The following is a 26,913-nucleotide window of genomic DNA, read 5'->3' as shown; positions in this document are numbered from 1 at the left end:
CCACAAATTGTATCTTTTTTGCTCGTTTGTCTAATGTATCCATATTTTTGCTTAACAACAGTGTTGAAATGTATCCATATTTATATACATAGATACTTGTATTGTTATATAAGCACAAGTTGAAATGTTGATTTGCGAATACAGTTATATCTAGATAGATAAGTACTATATCCAAGATAAAAAGTTGATTAGGGAATACAAGTATAGTTGTATCCAACGTATTCATTTTTGTGATTAACAACAACGTATTCATTGTATTCTATATTGGTGTATTCATTTTTTGTTTAACAACTAGTGTATCTTTTGCCATGTAGTTCACCTAATTCAAAATCGAAATACTTAACCTTCATTCACAAATTCAACAATTTGCTTACATACAATAACTTGAATTAACAAAAAAAATTTACTAATACCTTCACGACGCCAGAATAAGAATTATGGAGACAACAAGAAAATTGAGTATGATGTATCACATTTTTTGTTAAACTGATAAAGAATATGATATGATATGTCTTTAAATGAGTAATTTTTCAGTTATAAAGTTAATTATGGGAAGTTGCTCATTGTATGGACGTAATGTAAGGATAGTGGGTTATATTTAGAGTCAATTCCTTATTTAGTTTGTTGTACTTAAAGATCTATTAATGTATAAATAAAAAAAATAAAAAACTATACAAAAATACAGCGAAAAAGTGATATAAATTGTAGTCATTTATTGTAAATAGCATACTTATAGCTATTGGTATTCATTAACCCTATAAATATAGTTATTTTTGTAAGTTGCTCGAAGAATCATCCACAATTAAAAAGTGATATTTTCAAAAAATCATGGACTAGAGCCCGTCAAAATGAGCTTAGCTTATGGGGCCGGCTCAACCCAACCCACTATTGGAATATGATTTTTCAAGCACATTTAAAAATAGGGTTATAAGCCCAACCCATATAACCTCTAGGCCCTTGAGGCTTGATTGGGGCCTAGCCAGGGTCGGTCCATGGGCCAAAACTATTTATTTAAGGGTACACAACTGACAGAAATCACACTAGTGTATGAGTTAATTACTTAATGCACGCTATATTATAATATTATGAATCTTACCAGATTTGGTGCGTCCAGATACATGTATCTCAGGATCCATGGACTCATAAGTAGGTGTAATTTGTTCTAGATACACTCTATCCAAGTGGATTCACACGTATCTAGGATATGTAAACAAATCTCACACCCTCGCCTCTCTCCCATCTCGCTTATCTCGCTCGTGTATCTAGATGCATCATGCATCATACCAAATACATGTATCTCGCATATCCAGTATCCTAGATACATGCTTGGACTGGGTGGGGCTGGGCTGGCCCTTCATGACAACACTATCATGGACTAATATATGTGAAATACTAAAAAAAATCGGAATCTTTATATTGTGGATCCTAAATGCTAAACAAAAGTGGTGTGGATCTTGTAGAGGCTATGGGTATCGTTAACTAGGCAATTACGGATGGTCCTACAATATTTTGGATAAAAAATATATGTCATATATATTTTTAAAAATTTATGGACTAATACCCACAAAAATTTGAGAAAATCTTGAATATCTATTTCGTGACCACTAAACACTAAAAAGTGCATGGATCTTGTAGAGGCTATGGGCATCGTTCACTTGATCATTCCAGAAGATTTCAAAAAATAATTGGGTACCAAATATTCATGAACTAATACACACAAAAAACTGTAAAAAATAGAACCTTTGCAGTCCAGATACTATGAATCAAATTTCAGTTTTTTGACAGCATTGAGAATGTCACTCATACATATATAACAAAATGTAAAAGACTTGATAATCAGCTGTAAAGCACTGTTGCATTTTGTGACCTCTGATGGTTCAACTCCTTTTGGTCATATCTGCTAAAAATCTATACAATTCAAGATTTAATAAAATGTTGTATAGGGACTTAGAAAAATCTAAGAACCATCACTTAACAAAAGAGAGTATTCTAGGGAGGCAAAAAATTTGGATGGAAGATGCTCCGGAATGCCTCTCGGAAAGCATAATGTAGCGCGAATTCTGAAGCATAATCCTCCTTGCCATGTTTGAGTTAGATTAATTTGGTAAGTTGTCAACTTCCGAATGATCTCCGGACTACCAGGGTTCTGGTGAAGTCATATCTGTTTCATGCTACATTTCAACTTCTCCGATTCAAGCTCTTGCTTCAAAGACTCGAGTCGTTCAAGTAAATCAATGTTTTCCTGGTGAAATCGAACATCAGAGACAAAAGTATAAATTGAACTGTGGCAATTATAATAAGCATCATGGTTATCACGATCTACAAACTTTACATTTCTCATATGAAAGGCGTCAAAGAGGGGGAGAAGAAGAGAAAGATCAAAGATTAACGAAAAGACATCAAGTAAATTGACTCAAACGTTCACCTTTTGCAGCAGGTCCAACTTCTTCTTAATGCCAGCAGCACCATCCTCCTTCAACAACTGCTTAATCTGCACGAAAGGCCACAAGTTAAAAGACTAGCAAATGACGTGCAACTACGTTGCTCGGACTCTATAAAAATGTTGCCACGCCCATGTCGGATCCTCCAAAAATGCACTACTTTTGGAGGATCCAACATGCACCTGTCGGTATTTTTGATAAGTCTGAGCAATATCAGTTAACCCTCTTTCCGGGTAAAGCCGTCGTAAGTAATGACATCTACCCATGAAAGAAACATGCTTCAATAATCAGACAATGCAAAACAAAGAGATTTTCATTTGGCTGTGAATCTAATGCAGATGACATGTTCTCTGACTTAATGCACATTATGGAAGAGCCAATAGCAAAAAAAAACAGAAACAATGCATCAGTAACCAGATATATAGGCTGCGATCATGTAATCTTTAAGCTCCTTACACAGATCAGAGCGGAAAGACTTAAGAAGGATATTGAGAAAATGGTCAAATGTCCCCTCAAACTTTAGCCATATTTCCAAATTCCAACTACACACTTAGGGGTCGTTTGGTGGAGTGTATAAGAATAATGCAAAATATAGTGTATTAGTAATGCTTGTATTAGTTATGTTTGCATTAGTTATGATGAGATTTTTTTTATGCGATGTTTGGTGTACTAAAAATATTATGCATTACATAATTTTTTTAGAAAAAATATTTGTTTACAAAAATACTCTCCACAATCATAGTGGAAAGGATGTAAAAAAAGTTTTTGAGGGCAATTGTGTCATTAATGCATGCATTACTAATGCATAGAAATAGATGGTATTAGTAATACACTCTTCAATACACAATAGAGTGTATTACTAATACAAGCATTAGTTAGAAAAGTGTACCAAACAAGGTACTAATAATACATCAAACTAATACAAGCATTATTTTCTCCAATACACTCTACCAAACGACCCCTTAATCTTCCCGGGAGTCCTATTACCCCCGAACCGTTTTTTTTATGTATTAGTTCACCCTTATAGGCTGATGTGTCCACAAACGCGAACTCACCTCTGTGAGGCACGTAAGAACCAAATAAAATGTACACCTCGAGTCCAAATAAGCTTCCAATGGTAACTTTAAACATATATTTAACCATCTCTTTTTCTTGAACAAAAATTGATCTCTTTCTCTTTTGTTCTTGAACAAAAATTAATCTCTCTCCTTTCTCTTTTGTTCTTCATGGGTAACTATTCCACCATTTTCAAAGCATGATGCTTGAATTTAGTTGTCGTTATTGTATCTTTTGCTATAAATATTGAATTTAGGGTTTGCAATTTCCCCAATTTCATATTGAAGATTCGAAATCTTTCCCAATTTTATCTTCTCCTATTTTTATTTTATTTTTTTCATTTTGTGTTGTTAGGGTTAGTAATGTCAAATGCGAAATTGAATAAGTTATGCATGGAAGAATCAGACTCAATGCTCAAAGCCATAGTACGATGCAAACATGAAAGTTTGTTGCATATGAAGACTTCTTGGTCGAAGTCAAATCCTGGAAGACGATTTTGGTCTTGCCCCTGCTATGGTGTATGTGACTTTTCTTTTGTTGTTTGATTTTGTTGGGTTTAACTGATGTTAATGTTAATATATTCTTCGACTGAAAAAATCAAACAGAAGAAAAGTCACATACACCATAGCAAGGGCAAGACCAAAATTGTCTTCCAGGATTTGACTTCGACCAAGAAGTTTGCATATGCAACAAACTTCCATATTTGCATCGTACTATGGCTTTGAGCATTGAGTCTGATTCTTCCATGCATCGCTTATTCAATTTCGCATTACTAACCCTAACAACACAAAAAAAAAAAAAAAAAAAAAAAATAGGAGAAGATAAAATTGGGGAAGATTTCGAATCTTCAATATGAAATTGGGGAAAATTGCAAACCCTAAATTCAATCTTTGTAGCAAAAGATACAATTACGACAACTAAATTCAAGCTTCATGCTTTGAAAATGGTGGAATAGTTACCCTTGAAGAACAAAAGAGAAAGGAGAGAGATTAATTTTTGTTCAAGAACAAAAGAGAAAAGAGATTAATTTTTGTTCAAGAATAAAAGAAAAAGAGATGATTGAATATATGTTTAAAGTTACCGTTGGAAGCTTATTTGGACTCCAGGTGTACATTTTATTTGGTTCTTAAGTGCCTCACGGAGGTGAGTTCACGTTTGTGGACACATCAGCCTATAAGGGTGAACTAATATATAAAAAAAAAGGTTCGGGAGGGTAATAGGACTCCCGTGAAGATTAAGAGCCCGTTTGGATTGGCTTAAAAAATTTAGCTTTTAAGTCAAAAATAAAAAGTCAAACTGAAATGACTTTTAAGTCAAAAAATAAAAAGTAAATCTCGATGAAAGAATACATCAATGAGAAGTTAATTCGATAAGTTTAATGACCCTTTCTTATAACTTAGAATTTTATAATGGAAAATCGAAAATATCAAAAAGGAGTAAAAACTCGTCTTTATTGAAAAATCGAAGAAAAGCCCTTTCGTTAGAAGTAAGAAAGAGCCCTTGTAGAAAAAAAGAAAGAGGACTGGAATCTATACATTGATTCACAATTTTTTTGAACCGTATGCATCAAAAGGCGCATGTACGGTTCCTAAGGGATACAATTTTACCCTAATCAACCGACTTTATCGAGAAAGATTACTTTTTTTAGGCCAAGGGATTAGTACCGATCTTTCGAATCAACTTATTGGTCTTATGATGTATCTCAGTATGGAGGATGAGAACAAAGAGCTATATTTGTTTGTAAACTCTCCTGGGGGCTGGGTAATACCTGGGATCGCCATTTATGATACTATGCAATTTGTGCGACCAGATATCCATACAATATGCATAGGATTAGCTGCTTCAATGGGATCTTTTATCCTGGCCGGAGGACAACTTACCAAACGTATAGCATTCCCTCACGCTTGGCGCCAATGAGGTTTTTATTTGAGAGAAAAAAGAAGACTATGCCTTCGCCATATGAATACTAAGTAATAATAGCATGGCACTTCGAATTCGATATGAGAAATTTTTGTATTGTTTTTTTTTTTCAAAACATTAGATTCTGTATCGAGAGAGTAGTATGAGATAAGGGGTATTTCCGATTTTCTCTTATCTATCGGGAATTCAGTTCAGCGTCACAAACTTATTTGTTTTCATGCCGGAGAGTTCTTAACAATATTTATGTTATGAAAGAGTACGAAAAAAAAATATTTTTTCCTTATTTGATCGGATTAAAAAGAAACTTTGGGATTGCTGAATCACAGACAAAAAAAATAAAAAATAAACATATAAAGCAACGGAGCCATCATAGTATTTTTGAACTCCTCCGAAAGGAAGGATGGCAATTTGATTATTTACCCATCTGAGTCTGATAGATTCTATTTTCTCTTTCTTCAATCAAAAAAAAAAAAAAAAAATACTACTACTAGATTTCTAATGTCGATTCTAAGCGACTTTTGGTTTCTGACTTATTTTAAGTCATTTTTTACCTTGCCAAACACTTCGTAACTTATTTTAAGTTATTTTTTATATTTGCCAAACACTTTCAGAAGTCAAAAACTAACTTAAAAGTAGATTTGACCAACTTTTAAGCCAATCCAAACGGGCTCTAAGTGTGTAGTTGGAAATACGGCTAAAGCTTGAGGGGACATTTGACCATTTTCTCAAGGATATTAGGAACAAGAAATTGAAGAGCAAAAGGGACTTCAACATTGGTTCAAAACTTCTCTTCATTGACCTATTATATTATTTCTTTTTTATGACTGAGAAATTGGTCTGAAGCCACCCTTCGGGTCATTTTCCACTTAAATACTAGACTTTATTCGTTCACTTGGCACTGGGATCAAACTTGTGACCGAAGACACAAGTCCCTTTCAATCTTGGGTTAATTTATCTTTTCTATTATGTCTGCCCACTTTTTTGAATATTATCTTTTTCTTAAACTAAAAAAATAAAAATCAAATTAGTGGGCAACCAAAATAGGAAATATTTTAGTTTTACATTTGAGGATAACATCACTTTTTATTTGGTATGATGACATGAGATGAGCTTAAATGGAGAATATAGTCAGTCAGGATCCATATAGCCGACCCCAACTTGTTTGGACTAAGACATTGTTATTGTCGTAAAGATCACAACAGGACCTGGTAGCAAGACTGATCCTTCTCCAACTAATTTGATTGAGTTGGACAAACTTCAAAACTTATGTCTATTTATCTTCAATTTTAGATAAGATCTTTAAACACAACGAGAACTCGGCAAACTGATTCTACTTATTCAGCATGGTCAGAGTAGTAGCTAAGGGCCTTACATCAACTTTGATTGTATTCAATAATGACTTTTACCTACAAACTATGGAGTGTGAAAGAACTACATTGAGCACATAGTATACAAAATTTCTTCCACAAATCGAGTCGAATATTGTCTTATTTAAGGGTTTAAAAATCGATTATTCTTTAAACAAGTCAAATATTGTCTTAGTAATAATTATTTATTACTAGCATATTTAGGATTCCAGGAGAGATTGTTTTCACCTCATTTCTGGAAGTCCTTGTGTAAGGAGCTGGTTACTCGGGTAGAGCTTAGCATCGCATCTCACATATGGACTGATGGTCAGTCCGTGTGGACCATTCAGTCCAATCCATGTATATAATGTTGTTCATTCATGTCCAACAATGCTTTATTTCTTTTCTTAGACATAGGGTCATCGATACAATCATTTTTCTAGGCAGCTGTATCAAACTAGAAGAAAAGGTGAATGTTTACTTTTTATTTATTTGCTTTTTTATGCTGGTACATATGTGATTGCCTAGTTAATATTCTTGATTAAAGTGATAGATTACTCAAGCCATCATTGATTGTCAATAGAGAGGATAACATGTCGCAGAAAAATAACATACAACGGAAGTTCGAGGACTTTGCTATATATATATTAAATACTTAATCAAACATCTATGGTATTGATTCTGAATGAAAAGATGCCTACCTTAATCAGTTCCTTCTGGCAGGCGGAAGATATCTTTTCCTCGTCATCATATCTTTTTCTCCACACTGCAGATTCGTCCATTGCTTCTCTACTGGCAAGATCGAACTGTCTCCTACAAGAAACCAAGAACAATATACTTAGCCAAGCATTAAATGGCATTGAAATACTATCTTAGTGGGAAAGTTGGATTTTAAATCTAAAATATGATCATATGTTTGATTGCCATCAATTTTAGACTCGTGCTGGGAATGTGGAATGATTAAAAACCTTGGTCCTGAAAACAAAGTTTCTTATTTATTTGAATCACTACTTAACTTAGAAACGGTTTTGCATCGGCAACTTAAAGAAAACAGTACAATTTTGCACAAAGCAATTCTAGTAGAAACTAGTTCTAATAGTTTGATTTATGCTAATAAAAACCACCCCTATAATCAAAACCCATGTCAAGTGACCTGTTAAAGCATTTGCAATGGAGTTCACATGATTTTCACCTGCTAAAGAAAATAAACAATGGGCCTAACTCAACTTCAAAAGATAGTTTATGCAATGAGGATTGCCCAAAACCATATAAAGAGTCTAATTGAACTATCCCCCATATATGTGGGACTTCCAACACCCCTGCACGCCTACGCCTGCCAATTGGAGCATGGACAACATAATATGGGGGCCAACATCGGGTGGGGTTTGGAGAAGGTAGAGTGTATGCAAACCTTACCCCTACCTTGGGAGGCTTTTGCTCAAATTGTGTATTTATGCTAAGAAGTTCATTATATATGTACATACATTATGTTTAAAACTCAAGTATTAGCAGTTGAACAGGTCATTCTAAAATCATGGCTCTACCTCTAATTCTATTGCTGGATACAAAGGTGACTGACTGCTTCTTTTTCCCTTCCTTTTGATGTTCTTGCTTAAAACTAAGACTAATCAACATCCCCAAAAGACACCAACTAGTCCTTTCTGTTTCTTGAACCACACCCAGTTTTCCCAGCACCCAAACAAAGTGAAAATCCATTTCCAACTATTTCCTTGGTGCAAAAACATGATCTTTTTGAGGTACAGTCCAATACTTGGATAAAAGTAAAGGTGTTCGTTCTTTTTTCCCAATGTTATGCTTAAAGTTAAGATTAATCAACATCCCCAATCACTCCTCCAGCTTCTTGAACCACACCCAATTTTCCCAGCAACCAAACAAAGTGAATATCCATTCCAACCATTTTCTTGGTTCAAAAGACATGATCTTTTTGAGCTACATACAAGTAAAGGTGATTTCTTTTTCAATGTTCTTGCTTACAGTTAAGACTAATCAACATCCCCAATTAGTCCTCCAGTTTCTTGAACTACACCCAATTTTCCCAACACCCCAACAAAGTGAAAATCAATTTCCAAACATTTTCTTGGTTCAAAGACATGATCTTTTTGAGCTACATACAAGTAAAGATGATTTCTTTTTCAATGTTCTTGCATAAAATTAAGACTAATCAACATCCCCAATTACTCCTCCAGTTTCTTGACCTACACCCAATTTTCCCAACACCCCAACAAAGTGAAAATCAATTTCCAAACATTTTCGTGATTCAAAGACATGATCTTTTTGAGGTACATACAAGTAAAGGTGATTGCTTTTTCAATGTTCTTGCTTAAAATTAAGACTAATCAACATCCCCAATTAGTCCTCCAGTTTCTTAGACTACACCCAATTAACCCACCAACCAAACAAAAGTGAAAATCCATTTCCAACCATTTTCTTGGTGCAAAGACATGATCTTTTTGAGGTAAAATAAGCAAGAAAGAAGAAGAAGAAGAAGAGAGTACCTGAGTAATTCAGTTTCACTAGATGAGAAATTGTAGTCAATGGTCCAAAGCCTCAAGTAAACAGCTAAACCCATCACCATAACAAGACCAAGTCCCAGGAATATTTGCTTTCTTCCTCCTCCCATCTTCTCCTTCTTTCTTCCCAACCTCTGCATTTACTGATTTCTAGGTTTCTCAAAAATTATTTAGAAAAAAACAAAAAAAAAGTTAGCTACTGTAATTTGGGATTAATGGTAATTGGTTTTAAAGTCCATTTTGATTTTTGACTTAACTAAGATATTAAGCTAATGGTAATTGATTGGTCAATTTTTTTGAAATGAATTTTCAAAGTTAAATTAAATTATATTAATTTGATATTTTAAATAGAAAATTTAGATACTCAAAAACGATATGAAAAGTATTATAAATTGCAATTTTTTACATAATACATCGAAGTTTTTGTCATTTGACTCTAAAAAAAAATAATGACAATTAAAAGTAGACGGAGTGATTAATTTTCTAATCTTGTGCAACTTTTTTTTAGTTTTATACTTTATTTTATAAAAGATCTTTGTTATTTTATATAAGGATAAAAAAAGGACTTTTTTTTAATTCAAATAATTAAAGGGCAAGAGATTTCGGCGTGAAGTAATACATTTTAATATCTTGGTGAAAAATGAAGGAATAATTGTTATTCATTTACTAGTTCTCATAAAATGCCTAGGAATTAACTACTATTAGGCAGTTGAAAATATTTTCTATAGTATGTATAATGGTAGCATTTTCTTTGAGAAGAACTTGAATCACAAGTATTGTGTTTCAAAACAAGAAAAGGTCTAGATATATATCCATTTGGCCAACTAATTATAATTATGATTTATTTAAATTTAATCATTTGAAATTATATTTGAGAGATTTGAAGATCAAACTTCAATCTTTTGAATCTAAAGTTGGAATTGACCAAGTCTAACGGTTAGATTTCAAGTTTAAAATTGAAGAGTCTAAAGTTCGACCAAATTATGATAAAGTTGATTCTCATGCAAAATATAAGATAAATGAATTTATAAATATAATTAGAGAAACATAAAAGTAAAAATGGGTGACATATACTGATTCTTCTAAAAAAATTGATGCCGCCTTTTTGCATCATTTAAGTCCACGATCTATCAAAACAATCTTTCTACCCATAGGAATAGGAGTAAGATCTCCATACGTCATATCATTTTTGAACCCCACTTCGGAAATTATGCTTTTGTTATTGTTGTCATATATATATATTGAGAAAACTACCTTTATTAAACATACATACATACCATATTATATTAATTCTACTTATACTTTTAAATATTTACGTATCTTACTTCTAATTAAGAGTTTTCTACCTATATTGAGAAAGATACATCTAGATACATGTATTTTTGCTATCAAATAAACTAAAATAGGGAGAGAGGTGAGGAAGATGAGAAGGAAGGCAAGTCATATAGTCATGAGGCGAGCGAGATAGTCATGCATCTCAGATACATGTATTTGTACGTATCTGATATGATTCGCATGTATCTGGGATATCAAATACATATGAGAGTGGCGAGATAGGAGGGAGGCGAGCGAGATTTGTTATGGATTGAGTGTATCTAGAATAAATTATATACCCCATTTTTGACTCATGTATCCCGAGATACATGTTTTGAAACATAAATGGATGCATCAAAATCTGATAAGATTTGTAATATTGAAAACTAAAGCCTATCTATGTAATTAGGTCCTAAACTAGTAAGATTTCTGTAAGTTTTATTTTGGGAAAATTGTATATAATAGCAAACTATTAGTTCAAATTAAATGTTATAACCACGGTTTGATTTAATTGTAACCGTAGCAAATTGTTGCGATTCGTCTCTCTCCCTGAAATTTTCGCTCGCCACTCTCCCTCTCTCGCTTGCCAGTCTCTCGTTCGCCTCTCTCACTTTATACAAACACAAATGTATAAAATGTGTTTCTGTTTGTATAAAGCGAGAGAAAATTGTATATACACATGCAAATACATATATCTTCATCATATACACTTATAATTATACAATATAAATCTTCCTCTGCCCAGTTCTCTTTTGCCTTTCTCTTTTTCTCGCTTTATACAAACACAAATTATACAAAATATAATGTATAATTTGTGTCTGTATAAAATGAGAGAGAGAGAGAGATTTGATATACAAACGTTTTATTTCGATTCAATTATATACAAATTCAAATTTTATGCAGATATACAAACACATAAAGTTGAATTGAGAGGTTGCCAGCTTATACAAACGAGAGGCTGCCAGCAATTTATACAAATGAGAGTCTGTCAACGATTTTATACAAATTTGTTGCCCCCAGCGATTTATACAATTTGATACTCCATAGAAAACATAAAGTTTGTTATGAAGCGTAATTATGCAAAATATAGTTATAACATACAAATATGATTTTTCTGTTTGTTAACTGTGAAAGTTGCTCTTTTATTTTCCATAAGATCCACACAAGGTGGAAAAGTATTGGGCTTAAAGAAGTGTAGAGTTGGGCTATGTACGCCAATAACCACTTTAGGATTGTTGTTTTAGATTTATCTTCTATGTAATATACACAAAGTATTTTAAATATAGCCAGTATTGTTTTCAAATACCATTTGTTCCCTATTCAAATTTAGGGAATGACGTCAATGACTCATCTATTTAGTAACTCCATCTATTTTGATCAGTTCAATTATGCTAACTAGAAAGGTTAGGCTAAAAATATTTAAAAAGGTGTATATTTGGTTGAAGTAGTCAACATAAAGAAACAAATTTTTATTTTTGAAAGAAGGTGGGATACACAAGAATCTAAGTGAATTAGAAAAAAACAAAATAAAGGATAAATTTTACTCTCATTAGCTACTTTGAAAAAAAATTAAAAAAATAAATTGAATAAAAATTAGACAAGTTAGGCTATGATAACTTATTTTAACCCAATCCACACTGTTTAAGTAATTTTTTTCAACTCATTTTAATTTATCTAAATTTAGCTCAATCCACACATTTGACACGTCTAAGTATTTTCCTTTCAAGTGTCCTTCCAATTCCATCATGTACTGAAAATAGATTTTGGACAAATAGATCAGCAAGTATATTAATATATCAATATAAATTGAACATGATATATATACTCTTAGAGAAAAATAATATATATATATATAAAAAAGTTTAGAAGTATTTAGATGCCTTTTTTACGATAATAGTTAATGTAAATCTACCTAATTAACCTTTGATTAATACAACACAAACAAGCTGCGCCCATTGTTTAATTAGCACCTGGTTAATATGTTTAGGTTAATTAAGCCACTACTTAAAGGATAAGTCTTGTCAAATTTGTGTAACTAATGTAAAGGTTAATTATCTTATAATTAATTTCATGACAAGACGTATCTATTTGAAATGGCCTCCATTATTCTAAACATGGACAAAATTAAAGTCACCAAACAGATAATTACAAATTATACAGTAATTAATTAAGTGAGTTTTAGTAAGAAGAGTTTAATTTTACAACTATCAACTTTAGTCGTATTCACTTTTTTATTATTATCACTTAGAAGTGAGAACTATGTATGTGGATTTTTATGTGAGCATATAATATATTTCAAACTCGAATAAATAAATAAAACTATCCTTATGCTAAACTCCCTCTCAAACTCGAATAAATTGAAATTTTGTGTTTGTGGGTAAATTGATTATTTTTTTTGGTAATAAATATAAATATTGCTATTAACAACTTTAGATTATCGAGAATGACCTTAGATAGATAGGTATGTACGACACACGTATTAGGGTAAAATGTTAGTGGAGTACTATCTCGCTTTCCGAGAGGTTAGGCTTATTGGTGTTTTGTTTGTTATACTGTTGTATTATTGTACTTCTTGTGATATTTATCATCGTATGATATTCAATATTTATTTTGTTTTGATTGTCGAATATTTTGTTATTTTTGTTTCTTTTGTTGTAGGGTTTGCACTACTCCCTTATTAGTTGCTATGTTTTTTACATTGTTTTTTTCTTCCTTGTACTTGGATTTGCTGCATTTAAGTCGGGGAATTTTTTAGAGACAGTTTCTCTACCTTCACAAGATGGTGATAAAATTTACGTATATTCTATCATTTTCAACCCTTATAAAATTTCACTGAATACCTTTTTTTATTTATTTATTATTATTATAAAATTAATACACCTAAAAAACACCTAACATCATAACCATCTTCTAGAAAGAGTCGTGATAATTAGGCCCCTAATAACACAAAAAATTGTTGTATCAAGATTTCACATTTAATAGCTTTTTCTTTGATTGTCTTACTATATCTAATCTAATAACAATATAAAAATATATTATTTTTGAAACGGTTCAAATAAATTGAATGCAATCCTTTTATTTTATTTTATTTTTGTAAAATGAGCTGACAATCAATTATTGGTTACTTTTTAAAAAATAAAAAATAAAAAATAAAATCCAAGTGACAAGGTTGAGAAGAATGTGTCATAGATAAATACACGAAAGTACAACTAATATACCAGCCAATAGAAAATAAAAAAACTATTGTCTAATTAAAACAAGATAGAGGGATATGAAAATGATAGAAAGAGACCATCAAAAGATGTGGTGTAGTATATCATTATTCTTTTCTTAATCAGATGTTTCAGATAAGATTGTTTCTTCTTTAATTAGAAGTTTCGTATTCGAGTCTTGAGTATAAAAAAATCTTTGATAAGGAGAATTTGAATTAATATAACTTTAATACATATATCAAATTTCAAATTAAAAGAATACTTTCTCCATTCCTTTTTATTTATCAAATTTTGATTAGGTACACCTATTAAGAAAATAATGATTGATGAGTTTACTATTTTACTCTTATTAATTGATGGGATCTCAAACATATTTACTCACTATATCCTTTATTGATTTATCAAAAATGACAAATAATATGAAAATTAAATTAGAAAATATTTGACAAGTAAATAGAGACGGAAGAGTAGTAGAAAGAGTGTTCACAATGATCTAAAATACTTTGAATATGACCTCAATTTCAGTATTTATTCAAAATTATTTGATTATATACAAATACATAAGGTCAATTTATTGGTTCACATGATACAAAATTTGTCCATATCCAAACAAACAAGTCAAGTTACCATTTCTTTAAAGATTAAACAAAATAAGAAAAATTCCCATCTTAGGTGGCGTGTGATGTGATTTTTGCTTCAAAGGATTGTCCAAAGCTAATATGTTGTTTTCTTACCTACCACTATAAACTATCCAAAAGCAGTTTGATACACAAAGTAATTCTATTTTATAAAATTTATAGAAAGATCATATTTAAAAGAATTATAATGTAAATATTCTATTATGACTAATATTACAGAATGAATTCATAATTTGTAAATAATATAACAATAATTTTATCGTTGCTTCAATCCTTTCTCTCTTCCAATCCAATGTATATTTTCTAAAAGAACAACTTGAGCAAAAAAGAATCACACCCCAAGGCTGCGTAATACAAACATGACCATACCTCCAATGCAAACTTGAAAGACTTGATTCATCGTTAGAATTCTTAATCTATAATTACACAAAAATAATTTTATCATTGCTTCGAAATCTCATCTCGTTAATTTCTATCTTCACCCAAAAATGTAACTACTACAACCACAAGAAACAACAATAGAACCAAGAACAAAACTACATAAGTTATGTTTCACCATTTGTTTTATTTTTAATAATAATTTGCTAAAAGGAAATACTACTAAAACTTTTTCAGAAATCATCACTACTAGCTATAAGTGTCATAAAATAAAAACAAAAAGTACCTACCCCAAAGCAAGAAAGATGAAGAATAACGTTTCAGAAATCTTAGTGACTCGATTGATTAATTACTTAAACTACAAGTGGAAATTCGATTCCTCATTTTTATAATTAATTTCCTCCCTAGAAAGAAAAAGGCAAAAGAACAATGTATATGAGAAAAAAAAACAAATTAAATTAAAATACTACATATATTGTTAAAATCCGACAAATACAATACAAATCCCAAAAAACTCATCAACAATTACAAATTACTAATTAGAAAATCTAATAACACAAACTTACATTACATCCTCATTGAAGTCCACAACTAAAAGATGAACATCAATAAACATAGGATCAAATCTATTCTAACCCCAAAAGAACTTACCAAAAAAAATAAAATTAACCCATTAATCCAATCAAAAAACTTGTTCCATTCCAGCAATAATAGTCTATGATTCAAAACGCCGTATTTTCATAATTACCCTTAAAAAAATAAATAAAAAATTCACTATTAGTAACTAATCTTCAAAACCAATTTTTTTCCAAATAGCATTTCTAACTCTACTTAAATCTCTTCCTTTTAATGTCCTTCCAATTCCTTCATGTACTGAAAATGAAGCAACTCTTGTTCTTGCTAAATACTCATGTGGTGGAATTCTATTTTCATTATCAGAATCTCCATCATCATCAAACATAATATTTTTTCCCAAATTACCCTTCTCATCACCTAATATTTTCGACCAATCAGGTATATTCACAGGCAACGACGTCGCATTACTCGCCTTTCTTTCGCCTTTTTTCGTCGTTTTCTTTGAAAATCTTGAGCTTGGTATTGATAATTTGGGTTCAAAACTATTAATTTCTTCCGAATTACTCCACATTTCAGCTTCATCAAATTCAAATTGGAGGGTGTTTGTGCTTGATGGGAGAGGGGTAATTCTGTCTTTTCCACCTAAGAAGAGGAAATTTTTGTTTTTTCTTGTTGTTGTTGTTGTAGCCATTGTTGTTGAAGGAAGAAAATATTGAAAAAGATGAAGAAGAAAAAGAAAGAGTGTATGGTTTGTTATTTTGTTAGGTATGTGAGTAGTTAAAAAAGTGTTCTTGTTTGATTGAAGTTAAGGGGTATATATATAATTGAGTTGTACTATTGGATAAGCTTTGTTTTAATTAGTAATTTATTTTTTTGGTTTTTGTACTATTGGTAGTACTAGATAACACTTTACCATCATTTGTGTATACAATTATGAAGACGGGATAGTGGTGCATTGGTGAGACTGTTTCATTTTTAGGAGCTTTAGTGTGAGCTTCGGACATCGGGTGAGAAATTAAAAAAAAAGTATACAATTATGAAGGATTTGTTTGTTGTGGTGGTGATAGAGTCAGAATTTTCATTAATGAAATTTTAAAATACAAAGAAATAAATTTATGAAGAAGTTGAAGAGTGTTCAGTATCTAATATACACATAAAAAAAAATTATAATCATGTATAGAGAATGTACTTTTCTTTTAAAGATGGTTCAGATGAACCCCTTTAGCCAAATACGATAGTTCAGAACTTGAATTGACACAAGTGTAACCAAAAAAATGCACATGAATCTCCTTGAAAAATAGAGTTTCGCCCTAGTTATGGATAAAAAATTACTTTATTTAATTATATAAGTTAATTTTGATCATAACATACTTAAGATTATACAACTTGTTAAGACTTAATAAAATTTAAGCTTCTTATAACTCATAAATGTGTGTAGTTACTTTATGGATTATAAGAATTAATCCATAATATTGAAACTTATTATTATATGGTAGATCTGACTTGGTATGCTAGACTTTTTATGGATGAAATAAGTTGAATGCTAGCTGTTTAGATAGAATAAAATTCAAATAAATTGACTTTTACTTCTTCTGACTCATCTTTTTATTTTATCTGCACAAAAATATATATTCAATGTACACGTGATCCTTCATGAAAAGTATCAAATGGAGGATCCCAATAAAATTATGGCATGGGTTCATATAGTTTATTTGCAGCTGCCTATGATCTTTTATTTTATGTGTCTCTTCATTTTCCCAATATAATTTTGGGTCTAATAAGATAAGGTTATAAGATTATGTACTAATATTTTAAATAAAAGCAACAATAATAGAGCATGTATCTATAACCTAGTTTAGTAGTGTACTAATTTGAAATCTAATAATGTTGTAAAAACTATTGAAAATCTATCCATAGAAATCATTTTCAAACTTTGACGCATCAACGATAAACTCAGAAGAGAATCATATTTAATAGAAATAAAGATATTAGGTGATATTTGTTTTACTGTCGTAATTTTGAATGTGGATACAATTATTTGATATATGTTACAAAGGTGATTAATATCCTATGAAATTAGTTAAGATGAGGCAAAGCTGACGTGAATGCTAAAATTATAAAATAAAATAAAATTATCGATTATAATTATACTTGTGTATAGTTTCATAAAATAAAATGTGGTTTGAAAAAAATATCTTACTTTAATTGTAGCTCGGAGATAAATAAATTGTTTTTGATAGATTCTGACTCACATATATAAATAAAACAATTAAATAAATAAAATTATACTCTTTCTAACAATTTAAAATTTAAATAAAATAATAACGTATATATTTATTTTTTTGAAAGAAATAAAGCTTCTGACATGCACTGTGATTTTGAATTATTATTTTCAGTACAATGAATCATCAAAGTTTCCATATAACCACAAAACTAGTTGTTGAAAAATTTCCAAAGAGTATTTCACTAACAACTACATATTTATTTGACCAATCAAATTTCGACAAGATATCAAACGTACGAAGCTATTGATTAAAATATTAAAAAATATTTGTCGAAAATTAGTATATAGTGTGCCGTCATATCAATGTCCTTTATTTGTCATATCGAATTATTCTTGATATGATCTATATAATATTATTAATCGTAAGTGTCTACTCATTTATAATCAACTCATAATTTTCTTTGTTATTTTAAGGACTACAAAACTATGTTCTAAAGTAATCTTTCCAATTATCAGGTATATATTCTTCAACTTTTCTAGCCCATTTTATTGATTGGTAGATATGGTATCTTTCAAAATTTATTAGAATTTTGAAGCACGAGTTATAATATAATCTACAGATAATTAACTAGTAACACTTGAATAAAGACGATTATGAGACTTTATCTGTAGAGGCAGATTTTAGATTTAAAGTTTATAAATTTTTATAGTAATTTTTCATTTACAGTTGATGATATCATTTAGTTAAATATATCACGTTACTTGTTTGTTTATTAAATGAAAATTTGACTTTTATCTTTTGAAATAATTTAATTTTAATTTCTTTTTACTTTACCACTAATAATATATATATTGGATCCCCTATATATATTTATCATCACAAAAATGTCATGTAAAAAATTTTCAACCACAACTTCAATTTTTTTCCTTTTTAAATTTGTGCTCAAACTCAATTATATGAGGATGACACGTCGAGTATTCGTAAGATCAATCATTGATAAGGAAAATTTATTATAAATTTTAAATGCTACAAAAGAAGATAGCATAGTTTATCCAAGAAAATAATAAATGAAAAACGTGGACCAATCAGTAGACAATAATATATTATGATGGACTTTATTTCTGTGGGTCATTCTTGTTTATTTCATCACATCACTATGACTTTTACAAGACACGAAAATGTTCTTTATCACGGAAAAATTGTGGTGAATCGATAAGCATTCTTTCATTTTTAGTTAAAGATTTCGTGTGTAAGTTTTCTTAGGTATGAAGTAGTTTCTGTTAGGGAGAAACTAACACTCTTCGCTTCCTCAATATGTAACTTTTTGACGTGAATTTAAATTTAATTGAACCTCTATACGAGACATCGAATGAAAAAACAAAAAATGTTCTTATCAAGACACGCGTCATGTTTACAAAAATTACTCATACTGCCTATAGTATAATTTTTCTTTGGAAACTTCTCGACTTACAAGTAACCTCTTTTTTTTTTGTTAGTTTCTTTACGTGATAAGATTAATTAATCAGTTCCAACTAATACAAATGTCATAGTACATATCATGTTTTGATAGTAGTTGAGTACCTTATTATTAATTTTGAGTTTTTTTTTAGTGTGATAAATTTTAAATAAAGTAGATTTAAGATTTTAAATTTATATATAGATTCTGATCTAAAAAATCGATGATAATAACCAGGTTCATTATTATTACAGATTGTTAATATATATAAATTTCTTAAGATAAATATATGATCCGGAGAAATATAAATTAAGTTTTTAGAATAAGTTCTAAGTAAATAATGTTAATTGCCGTGTGTGTATATATTAGAAAGTCTTAAACTATATATACCAAGTGGATATGTATGTACGAGCACGGTGCACCAACTTTGTCTAGGAAAAAGACTTTGTTTTTATCCAATTTATTGGTCTAAGTTGTTTTTAATTAAGAGTTATTTTATTCGTTTCTCGTTTAATAAATAAAATTTCATGCCATGAAATTTTGAAACAAGAAAGGCATTAATTATATATTCTTTATTATAATCTCTTGTTTATGTCAAAATTTATAATATCTCCGTCTACTTTTAATAATCATACTTTTCTTTTTAGAGTCAAACTATAAAAAATTTGACTAATATTTTATGATATATTTTTTAAGCATATTGATATGCAAAAATTGTAATTTATAGTACTTTTCGTATAGTTTTTAAATATCCAATTCTTTTTGTTTAAAATATCAAATTAATATGTTCGATATTTAAGTTCTTATTACTGAAAATTGTTAAAATTTTAATATTATAGGATCAAAATTAATTTATATATAGTGTCAAAAGTGCTATCAATAACCACTTAAAGAAGTGTTATCTAATTTTAGAAAGAAAAAAAAAACAAGATAAATATAAATTTCAAATTCTAATCTCACGTAGAGAGTTGCATCCAGTCATCATCGCATTATATGATATTCCGAATTTGGGTTACATCTATATTTCACTATTTAAAAAAAAAATATAACACTACTATAAATAATCTAAAAAAAAACATGAATTCATGTGAACCCAATAACGACTTAAATACGCTCCTGTATGTTGGCTTGTATGGTTTTTAGTATTATTATTAGTTAAAAGAAATATCGTGACATTTTCACACTTTTACATAGATGCGTCCCTCATAAAAATTTAAGTAGAGCCTGTTTGGATTGATTTAAAAAAAATAGTTTTTAAGTTAAAAATAAAAAGTCAAATTGAAATGACTTTTAAGTTAAAAAATAAAAAGTAGGGAAGATCTATTTTTGGTTTTTAACTTATTTTAAGTTATTTTTAACCTTGCCAAACATTTCCTAACTTATTTTAAGTCATTTTTGACTTATTTTAAATTATTATTTTTATTTGTCAAGCACTTTCATCAAAAGTCGAAAACTAACTTAAAAGTAGATTTTACCAACTTTTAAGTCAATCCATACACCTTCGTGGTAGTTGCATGTGAGTTGTGACATATTAGTAACATATTATTATTATTATTATTATTATTAGCCGCTTTGACTAGGAAAACATAGTAGGGAGGTGGGCATTAATTAGAGATATGGTCTATGCATGCATGCAAAATTAAAGCAAGTTCCCGTGTGAAACATGGGCAACTTCATTTTAAAAATAAAATCTTTTTTTAAAAATTCACATGTGTTCAATTAATTAGTATGCAACATTCATGAATGTTGAACACTTTCTACGTATACTAGTTGCATCATATATGTAACTTTATATATAATAAAATAGGGCGAAGCATCAAAAATACATCTAAGGTATCTTGATTTTTTGAATTTCATAATTGAATTATCAATTGTGTACATGAATTTTCTACTTAAATTATCACAAAATATTTATCGAAACATACCTCAATTAATTATTAGTTATCTGATCTCTTTTTCTACCTGAATGATGGTGGTATTTCATGTAGAAAAAGGGAACAACTGATATAGTAGAGGTTGTTAGGGTTTTGCCATGATTTTCTTACCTTATTTGAAATTTATTTTTCTCTCGAGGGAAAATCAAAATATTACTATAAATGCTTAACTTTTTCTGAAAGGAAAATATAATTTTCTTCCATATTTGGTTTATTCTTTCCTTTGAGGAAAAACTTGGAGATCTATAAATTGAAGATCCATATTCTCATAAAATAACACAATAGTATTTACGATGTAGACATTTAAGAGTTTTGTTTATGGGGAGATTTATTCTCTCAACAGTTTTAATATTTATTTTTTATTAATTTTCATATAATAATATTATGTTTTTAGTATAAGTTTTTGTCATCTAATTTATCATTGTCTTGATTTGCAATTGTAAGCTTCCGTATGAAGCCCTAATCACTTTCGAACCCAATAGATGTGTGTTTCAATAAACAACACTTAAGATAGAAAACTCGAATACATGATAGTTCAGATATGAACATCAAAGAATTAAGATATTTTAAGTATGCTTTTGACCCTTAATTTTAAAAATTAAAGAAATATATGATACATAAATTTTAGAAAAAAGAGATATAATAGAGTTCCAGAACTATTTATCCAATCCAATTGCGTATCCACTTTATTTAATTCATTGAAAAACTATTTTACTAGCTGCATTAATTTATCCTCTCGACCAAAAGGGAGAAAGTAATTATAAGGTCAAAATTCAATATGGGTAGCCAAGTCAATGCAATATATTTGACTAATAGATTGAAAAAAACTCTCTTTTTACCTCATCTTTTTCATTCACGTGTTTTTACTAATTATTATTTCTTCTATTTTAATTTATTTATCTGATTTTAATTTGATACAAAGTTTTAAAAAATAAAAAATACATTTGAATTTTGTAGTCTTAAATTAAATATACGTAAAATGTACCAAAATGTGCTTGAATCCTATAGTCTTAAACGATCATATGAAAAATTAGAATTAAAGAGTTACCGTTCTTTTTTAAAAACAGACCTTAAAAAAGTGGAATTTGAAACAAAGGGTTTATAGAGTAAACCTTCCATTCACAAGGCAAATTAAAGTTGTAATCACCATGTCTCTTTGACGTATGTACAAAGTATATATTTGTGATTTTTATATTTTTTTAAAATAATGTGATGCTCAAACCAACTTGTACGCGTACCATAACTTGTTTTAATAACTGTTACTTTACCAAGACAAATATCGAGTAACTTTGTGATAAAAGTATTCTAGGAGCAATTGATAAATGAGATGCTACACACATTTTTGAAGTAGTATAACTCATTTATTTTATCCAATTTTTGTTACTTGACAAATAAATTCATTGACCAAAACAAAAATATGCGCATTTGAACGAAAGAAAATTGATTTATGCTAGAAAAAAGTCTCACTTTACTTCATGGTATGAACAATTGTCTTAAAATTTACCATATATATAAGCCCTTTATAATGTATTTTTGAGATAAAAAAAAAATTGCATTAATTCTTTACCCCCCCCCCCCCCCCCCATGACACACTTCTAATAAGGAGATCCTTCATTCTTGACGAAACAAATTAATTCTCGTCGAATCCAAAATATTCTACTTACTACGCGACTTGGCCCCTACATGGACAGTTCTGCCTCGACCTGGAAATTTAATTCCTAGCGAGGCATTTTTTCCCCCCCCCCCCCCCTACAAAATGATCTTGACCAATTATTGTCAATGAAATAAAATAGTTTGTTCCTTATTTCTTGGAATCAATCATGCAAGCATTGTAATGATGTATAATAAAAAACTAATTGATTTTCATATGAGGAAGAACTAAATTGCCTCAATTAGATAGTGTGCCTTCAAAGTAAGTATCGGACATGCAGGCATAAAGTGTATTCCTTCAATAAAATATGACTTCAAAATTTCCCATGCAGGCATAAAGTGTATTCCTTCAATAAAATATGACTTCAAAATTAATATCGAACATGATGTGGGGACAAACAAATAATGATGAGTACTTATCGGACATTAAATATTATTATGTCTATTATATAGTAAGTAAGAGTGTGGATAATCAATTGTTAAGACTTAAGAGTTATTCACTATGTCCCTAATTGCTTGTTCATATTTTCTTTTTTAGTTGTTCCTAATTATTTGTTCATTTTGACAAATCAAGAAAGAATAATTTTTTTTTTACCTATTATACCCTCAATTAATTACTTTAAAAAATGAAATCTTAAGTTTTAATTCATCCAATTCATAATTAATAGGTGAAGGAATATTAAGGTATTCAACAACGAGTTATGTACCTTGTAATTCGCAGCGGAAGTCATTGATCTGCTTCTTTGACAGGATTACACTCAAGTCCGTCTTTGAATCATTGGGAAACAAAGATCTATTCACAAACTAGAAGTCTTCTTCTGTGTACTGATTGATTTGTCTCAGAAACTCAATTCTTTGTTTCTTACTGATCGCTTATTTTTTTAGTTTTCTGTTTCACACATTTTCCTCCCTTTGTTTTCACGTTTCACATACCTTAGGAAAACACTCCCACTAGGAGTCTTTTAAGGAGAGGTTGAACAGTTACTTTGTAACTATTCTGCCTTATCCTTTAAAAAGATTTATTCAATTAATTATTAATTAATTAATTTGGATAAAGCATGAAACAGATGTGGTCGGGTCGGGTCGGGTCGGTTCACATGGGCGATTCACGACCCAAAACATACATCTCCCACTTCGCACATGGTGGACAAGACCCAAGTCAACATTATATCAATCGGACACACAATTCATACGACAGATAGTTCGTGCGACCTGTGAGCATTAAGAGCTTACCTTTAAGGTTTTACAAGCCCTACATAAGAATTCAATCACATGCGGATAGAATTCACTATTATTTTAAGGACACTATTACTCACAATACCCTAGACTTCATTCACTACTTCAGTAGTTACTTATTTGATCCCTCATCCTCTCAAGGATATTAACTCAAGTTCATATTTAACTTTATATACACAATTACACTCGAGTTTAATAGTCGGCTTATGTATACAAGTTGAATTGTTCATTTATTCATCTTCCCTTTCTACTCGAATCTATCTGTTCCATATCAAATGCTTTCCTAGACATGTACTGCATTGCCAAATCGCTCATGGCTATTAGTAACATGCTAAAGTAGCAACACCGATTTGAAACTTTAAGAAACAGCAAAAGGTCAAAGGGTATTTCATTGAAAAAGTCATTTTAACTTTTCTGGGTCTCACACAATGAAGAAGCAAGAAATATTTTTTCATTGACCCATTGATCGTTTGACACACGTGGTATGAAACACGTGCTACGATGTTTACACCTTAGATTGGTGTATGTGTCTCATTCTTTCTATTGTTCAACATCGTACATACCTTGGTCTAAACATCTCTAGATGTTTAACCCTAGTTTCTCTCTTCAATGATCCTTAAACTCATTTTTTGTGGAGAAACTTTTTGTCTGGATCACAAAACAAGTCATAAAATGGTGGTGAAACTCATCTCTTCACATTCCCAGACGTAAGAGGCGATTGCTCGTGTGAGAGAGCCAATCTCGCGACTTGTTCGACACTCTTTATTTCTTTATAAAATATCACATGCATACTACATTTGAACATAAATTCAAGGATATTATAACAATCAAGTTATTTTACAATACTGAAATATCGTCATATTCTACGCAATAGAGCCTTAACAAGTTTTTTCAAACAATTCTCTAGAGATAATATTCGTAAAAGGATCAACTATCATTTCACGTGTAGGAATGTATTGCAAAGTTATTTTTCCACTTGTCACTACGTCTCTCACAAAGTTATACTTGATGTCGATGTGTTTGGTCTTGCTTTGATACTTAGGATCCTTTGTGTATGCGATAGTCGCTTGACTATCACAATATAGAATCATGGGACCCTTAGAATTCTTTGCAATACTCAAATGCTCAAAGAATCTCTTTAACCAAACAATTTCTTGTATTGCAGACGCACAAGCCACAAATTCAAATTCCATGGTTGAAAGAGTTGTGCAAGTTTTATTCTTACTTTTCCATGAAATAGCACCATAATTTAGTAAGAAAGCATAACCGGATGTTGATTTTCTATCATCCCGGTCACCAGCCCAATCTGCATCTGTATAACTTTTTATGAATAAATCAGATCCACTATAACACAGTGTATGATCTGTAGTTCCCTTCAGGTATCAAAATATTCTCTTTACTGCTTTCCAATGATCTCTTCCAGGATTGGATTGATACCTGCTAACCAGACTTATGTCATAACAAATGTCTGGGCGAGTACACATCATAACATACATCAAAACTCCTGACAGCACTAGAATAAGGAACTCGAGACATGTCTTCCTTTTCTTTTTCAGTTTTTGGACACATTTCAAGGCTTAAAGTTTCACCCCTTGCTACAGGAGTATCCATGGATTTGCAACTATTTATTCGAAAACGTTCCAATATTTTCTTTATATAAGTTTCTTGAGATAAACTCAAAAATTTCTTGGAACAATCTCTTTGGATCTTAACACCCAATATATAGTCTGCTTCACACAATCTTTCATATCAAACGATTTTGAAAGCCATGACTTGACAGTTTTCACATACTCCAATTATTTCCAGCTAATAAAATATCATTTACGTAAAGAGAAAGAATTACAAAATTTTCATTGGACTTTTTCACAAAGATGCAATGGTCTTCATCGATCATGGTGAAATCAAATGACATCACCACCTTATGAAATCTTAAATACCACTGTCTTGAAGATTGCTTTAAACCATAAATTGATCTTCTCAATTTACATACTTTCTTTTCTTGACCTTTAACAATGAAACCTACTCGTTGTTCCATGTAGATTTCCTCGTTTAATTCTCCATTGAGAAAAATGATCTTCACATCCATTTGGTGTAATTCTAAATCTAAACGTGCAACAATAGCTAAAAGTAATCGCATGGAAGTAAACTTCACAACTGGTGAAAAATTCCTCATAGTCTATTCCAATTTCTTGAGTAAAACCTTTTGCCACCAATCGTGCTTTGTGTCTTTCTATTGACCCATCCGATTTACGCTTAACTTTAAGAATCCATTTATTCCCAATAGCTTTACGTTCCCTAGGAAGGTCAACTAGATCCCAGACATTATTGATTTTCATGGACTCTAATTCTTCTTTCATCGCTTTTAACCATTCATCCCTTTCAGGTCTCGATAAGACTTCAGTTACAGAATTAGGTTCATCCAATTCTGTGGGAGATACCAGGAAAATATAATCCTCAATCTCATAAGATCGTTTAGGTACACATTTTCTTGTACTCTTACGAATTTGAAGTTCAATTTCCTCTATAGGATTTTGATTCATAACTCCCACTTGGATCAGAAATCATTTCTTGATCCATACATAATCCTCAATCTCATAAGATCATTTAGGTACGCCTTTTCTTGTACTCTTATGAATTTGAAGTTCAGTTTCCTCTATAGGATTTTGGGATTCATAACTCCCACTTGGACCAGGAATCATTTCTTGATCCATTGAATTATCAAGTATGTTTGACAACATCATCTGATCTTCTGAATTCAACATTTCGTATAGAGGTTCGGCTTCATCTATTTCACCTTTGGGAAAATCATTTTCCAATAATCTAACTCTTGTGAACAATTTTAGTAATACTTCTATCCTCCAGTTCATCGATGAACACATACCCTTTAGAGCGTTCAAAGTATCTTTTAAAGATACATTTCTTTCCTTTTTGGACTTAGTTTACCAAACTCACCAAAAAACGATCTTTAAGGTATGTTGCACAACCCCACGATCGTAGATT

The 26,913-nt window shown here is 30.4% G+C and overlaps 2 protein-coding genes across 2 annotated transcripts; both read right to left on the bottom strand.

Annotated features, from left to right (window-relative positions):
* Window positions 1-1,734: 1,734 nt before the first annotated feature.
* Window positions 1,735-9,496, bottom strand: LOC102591925 (uncharacterized). Its single transcript, XM_006354264.2, has 4 exons — window positions 9,280-9,496; window positions 7,465-7,576; window positions 2,426-2,491; window positions 1,735-2,242 (listed from the first exon to the last, which is right to left on the bottom strand). The coding sequence occupies exons 1-4, from the start codon at window positions 9,432-9,434 to the stop codon at window positions 2,156-2,158; spliced, it is 420 nt and encodes a 139-aa protein (XP_006354326.1). The 5' UTR covers window positions 9,435-9,496; the 3' UTR covers window positions 1,735-2,155.
* A 5,854-nt stretch (window positions 9,497-15,350) lies between these two features.
* On the bottom strand, window positions 15,351-16,212 carry LOC102591579 (uncharacterized). The gene has a single exon (XM_006354263.2). The coding sequence runs from the start codon at window positions 16,101-16,103 to the stop codon at window positions 15,621-15,623; it is 483 nt and encodes a 160-aa protein (XP_006354325.1). The 5' UTR covers window positions 16,104-16,212; the 3' UTR covers window positions 15,351-15,620.
* Between the last annotated feature and the right edge of the window lie 10,701 nt (window positions 16,213-26,913).

This window comes from Solanum tuberosum, unplaced genomic scaffold (assembly GCF_000226075.1).
Source record: "Solanum tuberosum cultivar DM 1-3 516 R44 unplaced genomic scaffold, SolTub_3.0 scf00177, whole genome shotgun sequence".
Lineage (NCBI taxonomy): Eukaryota > Viridiplantae > Streptophyta > Magnoliopsida > Solanales > Solanaceae > Solanum > Solanum tuberosum.
This window is presented reverse-complemented; position numbering and strand designations above follow the sequence as displayed.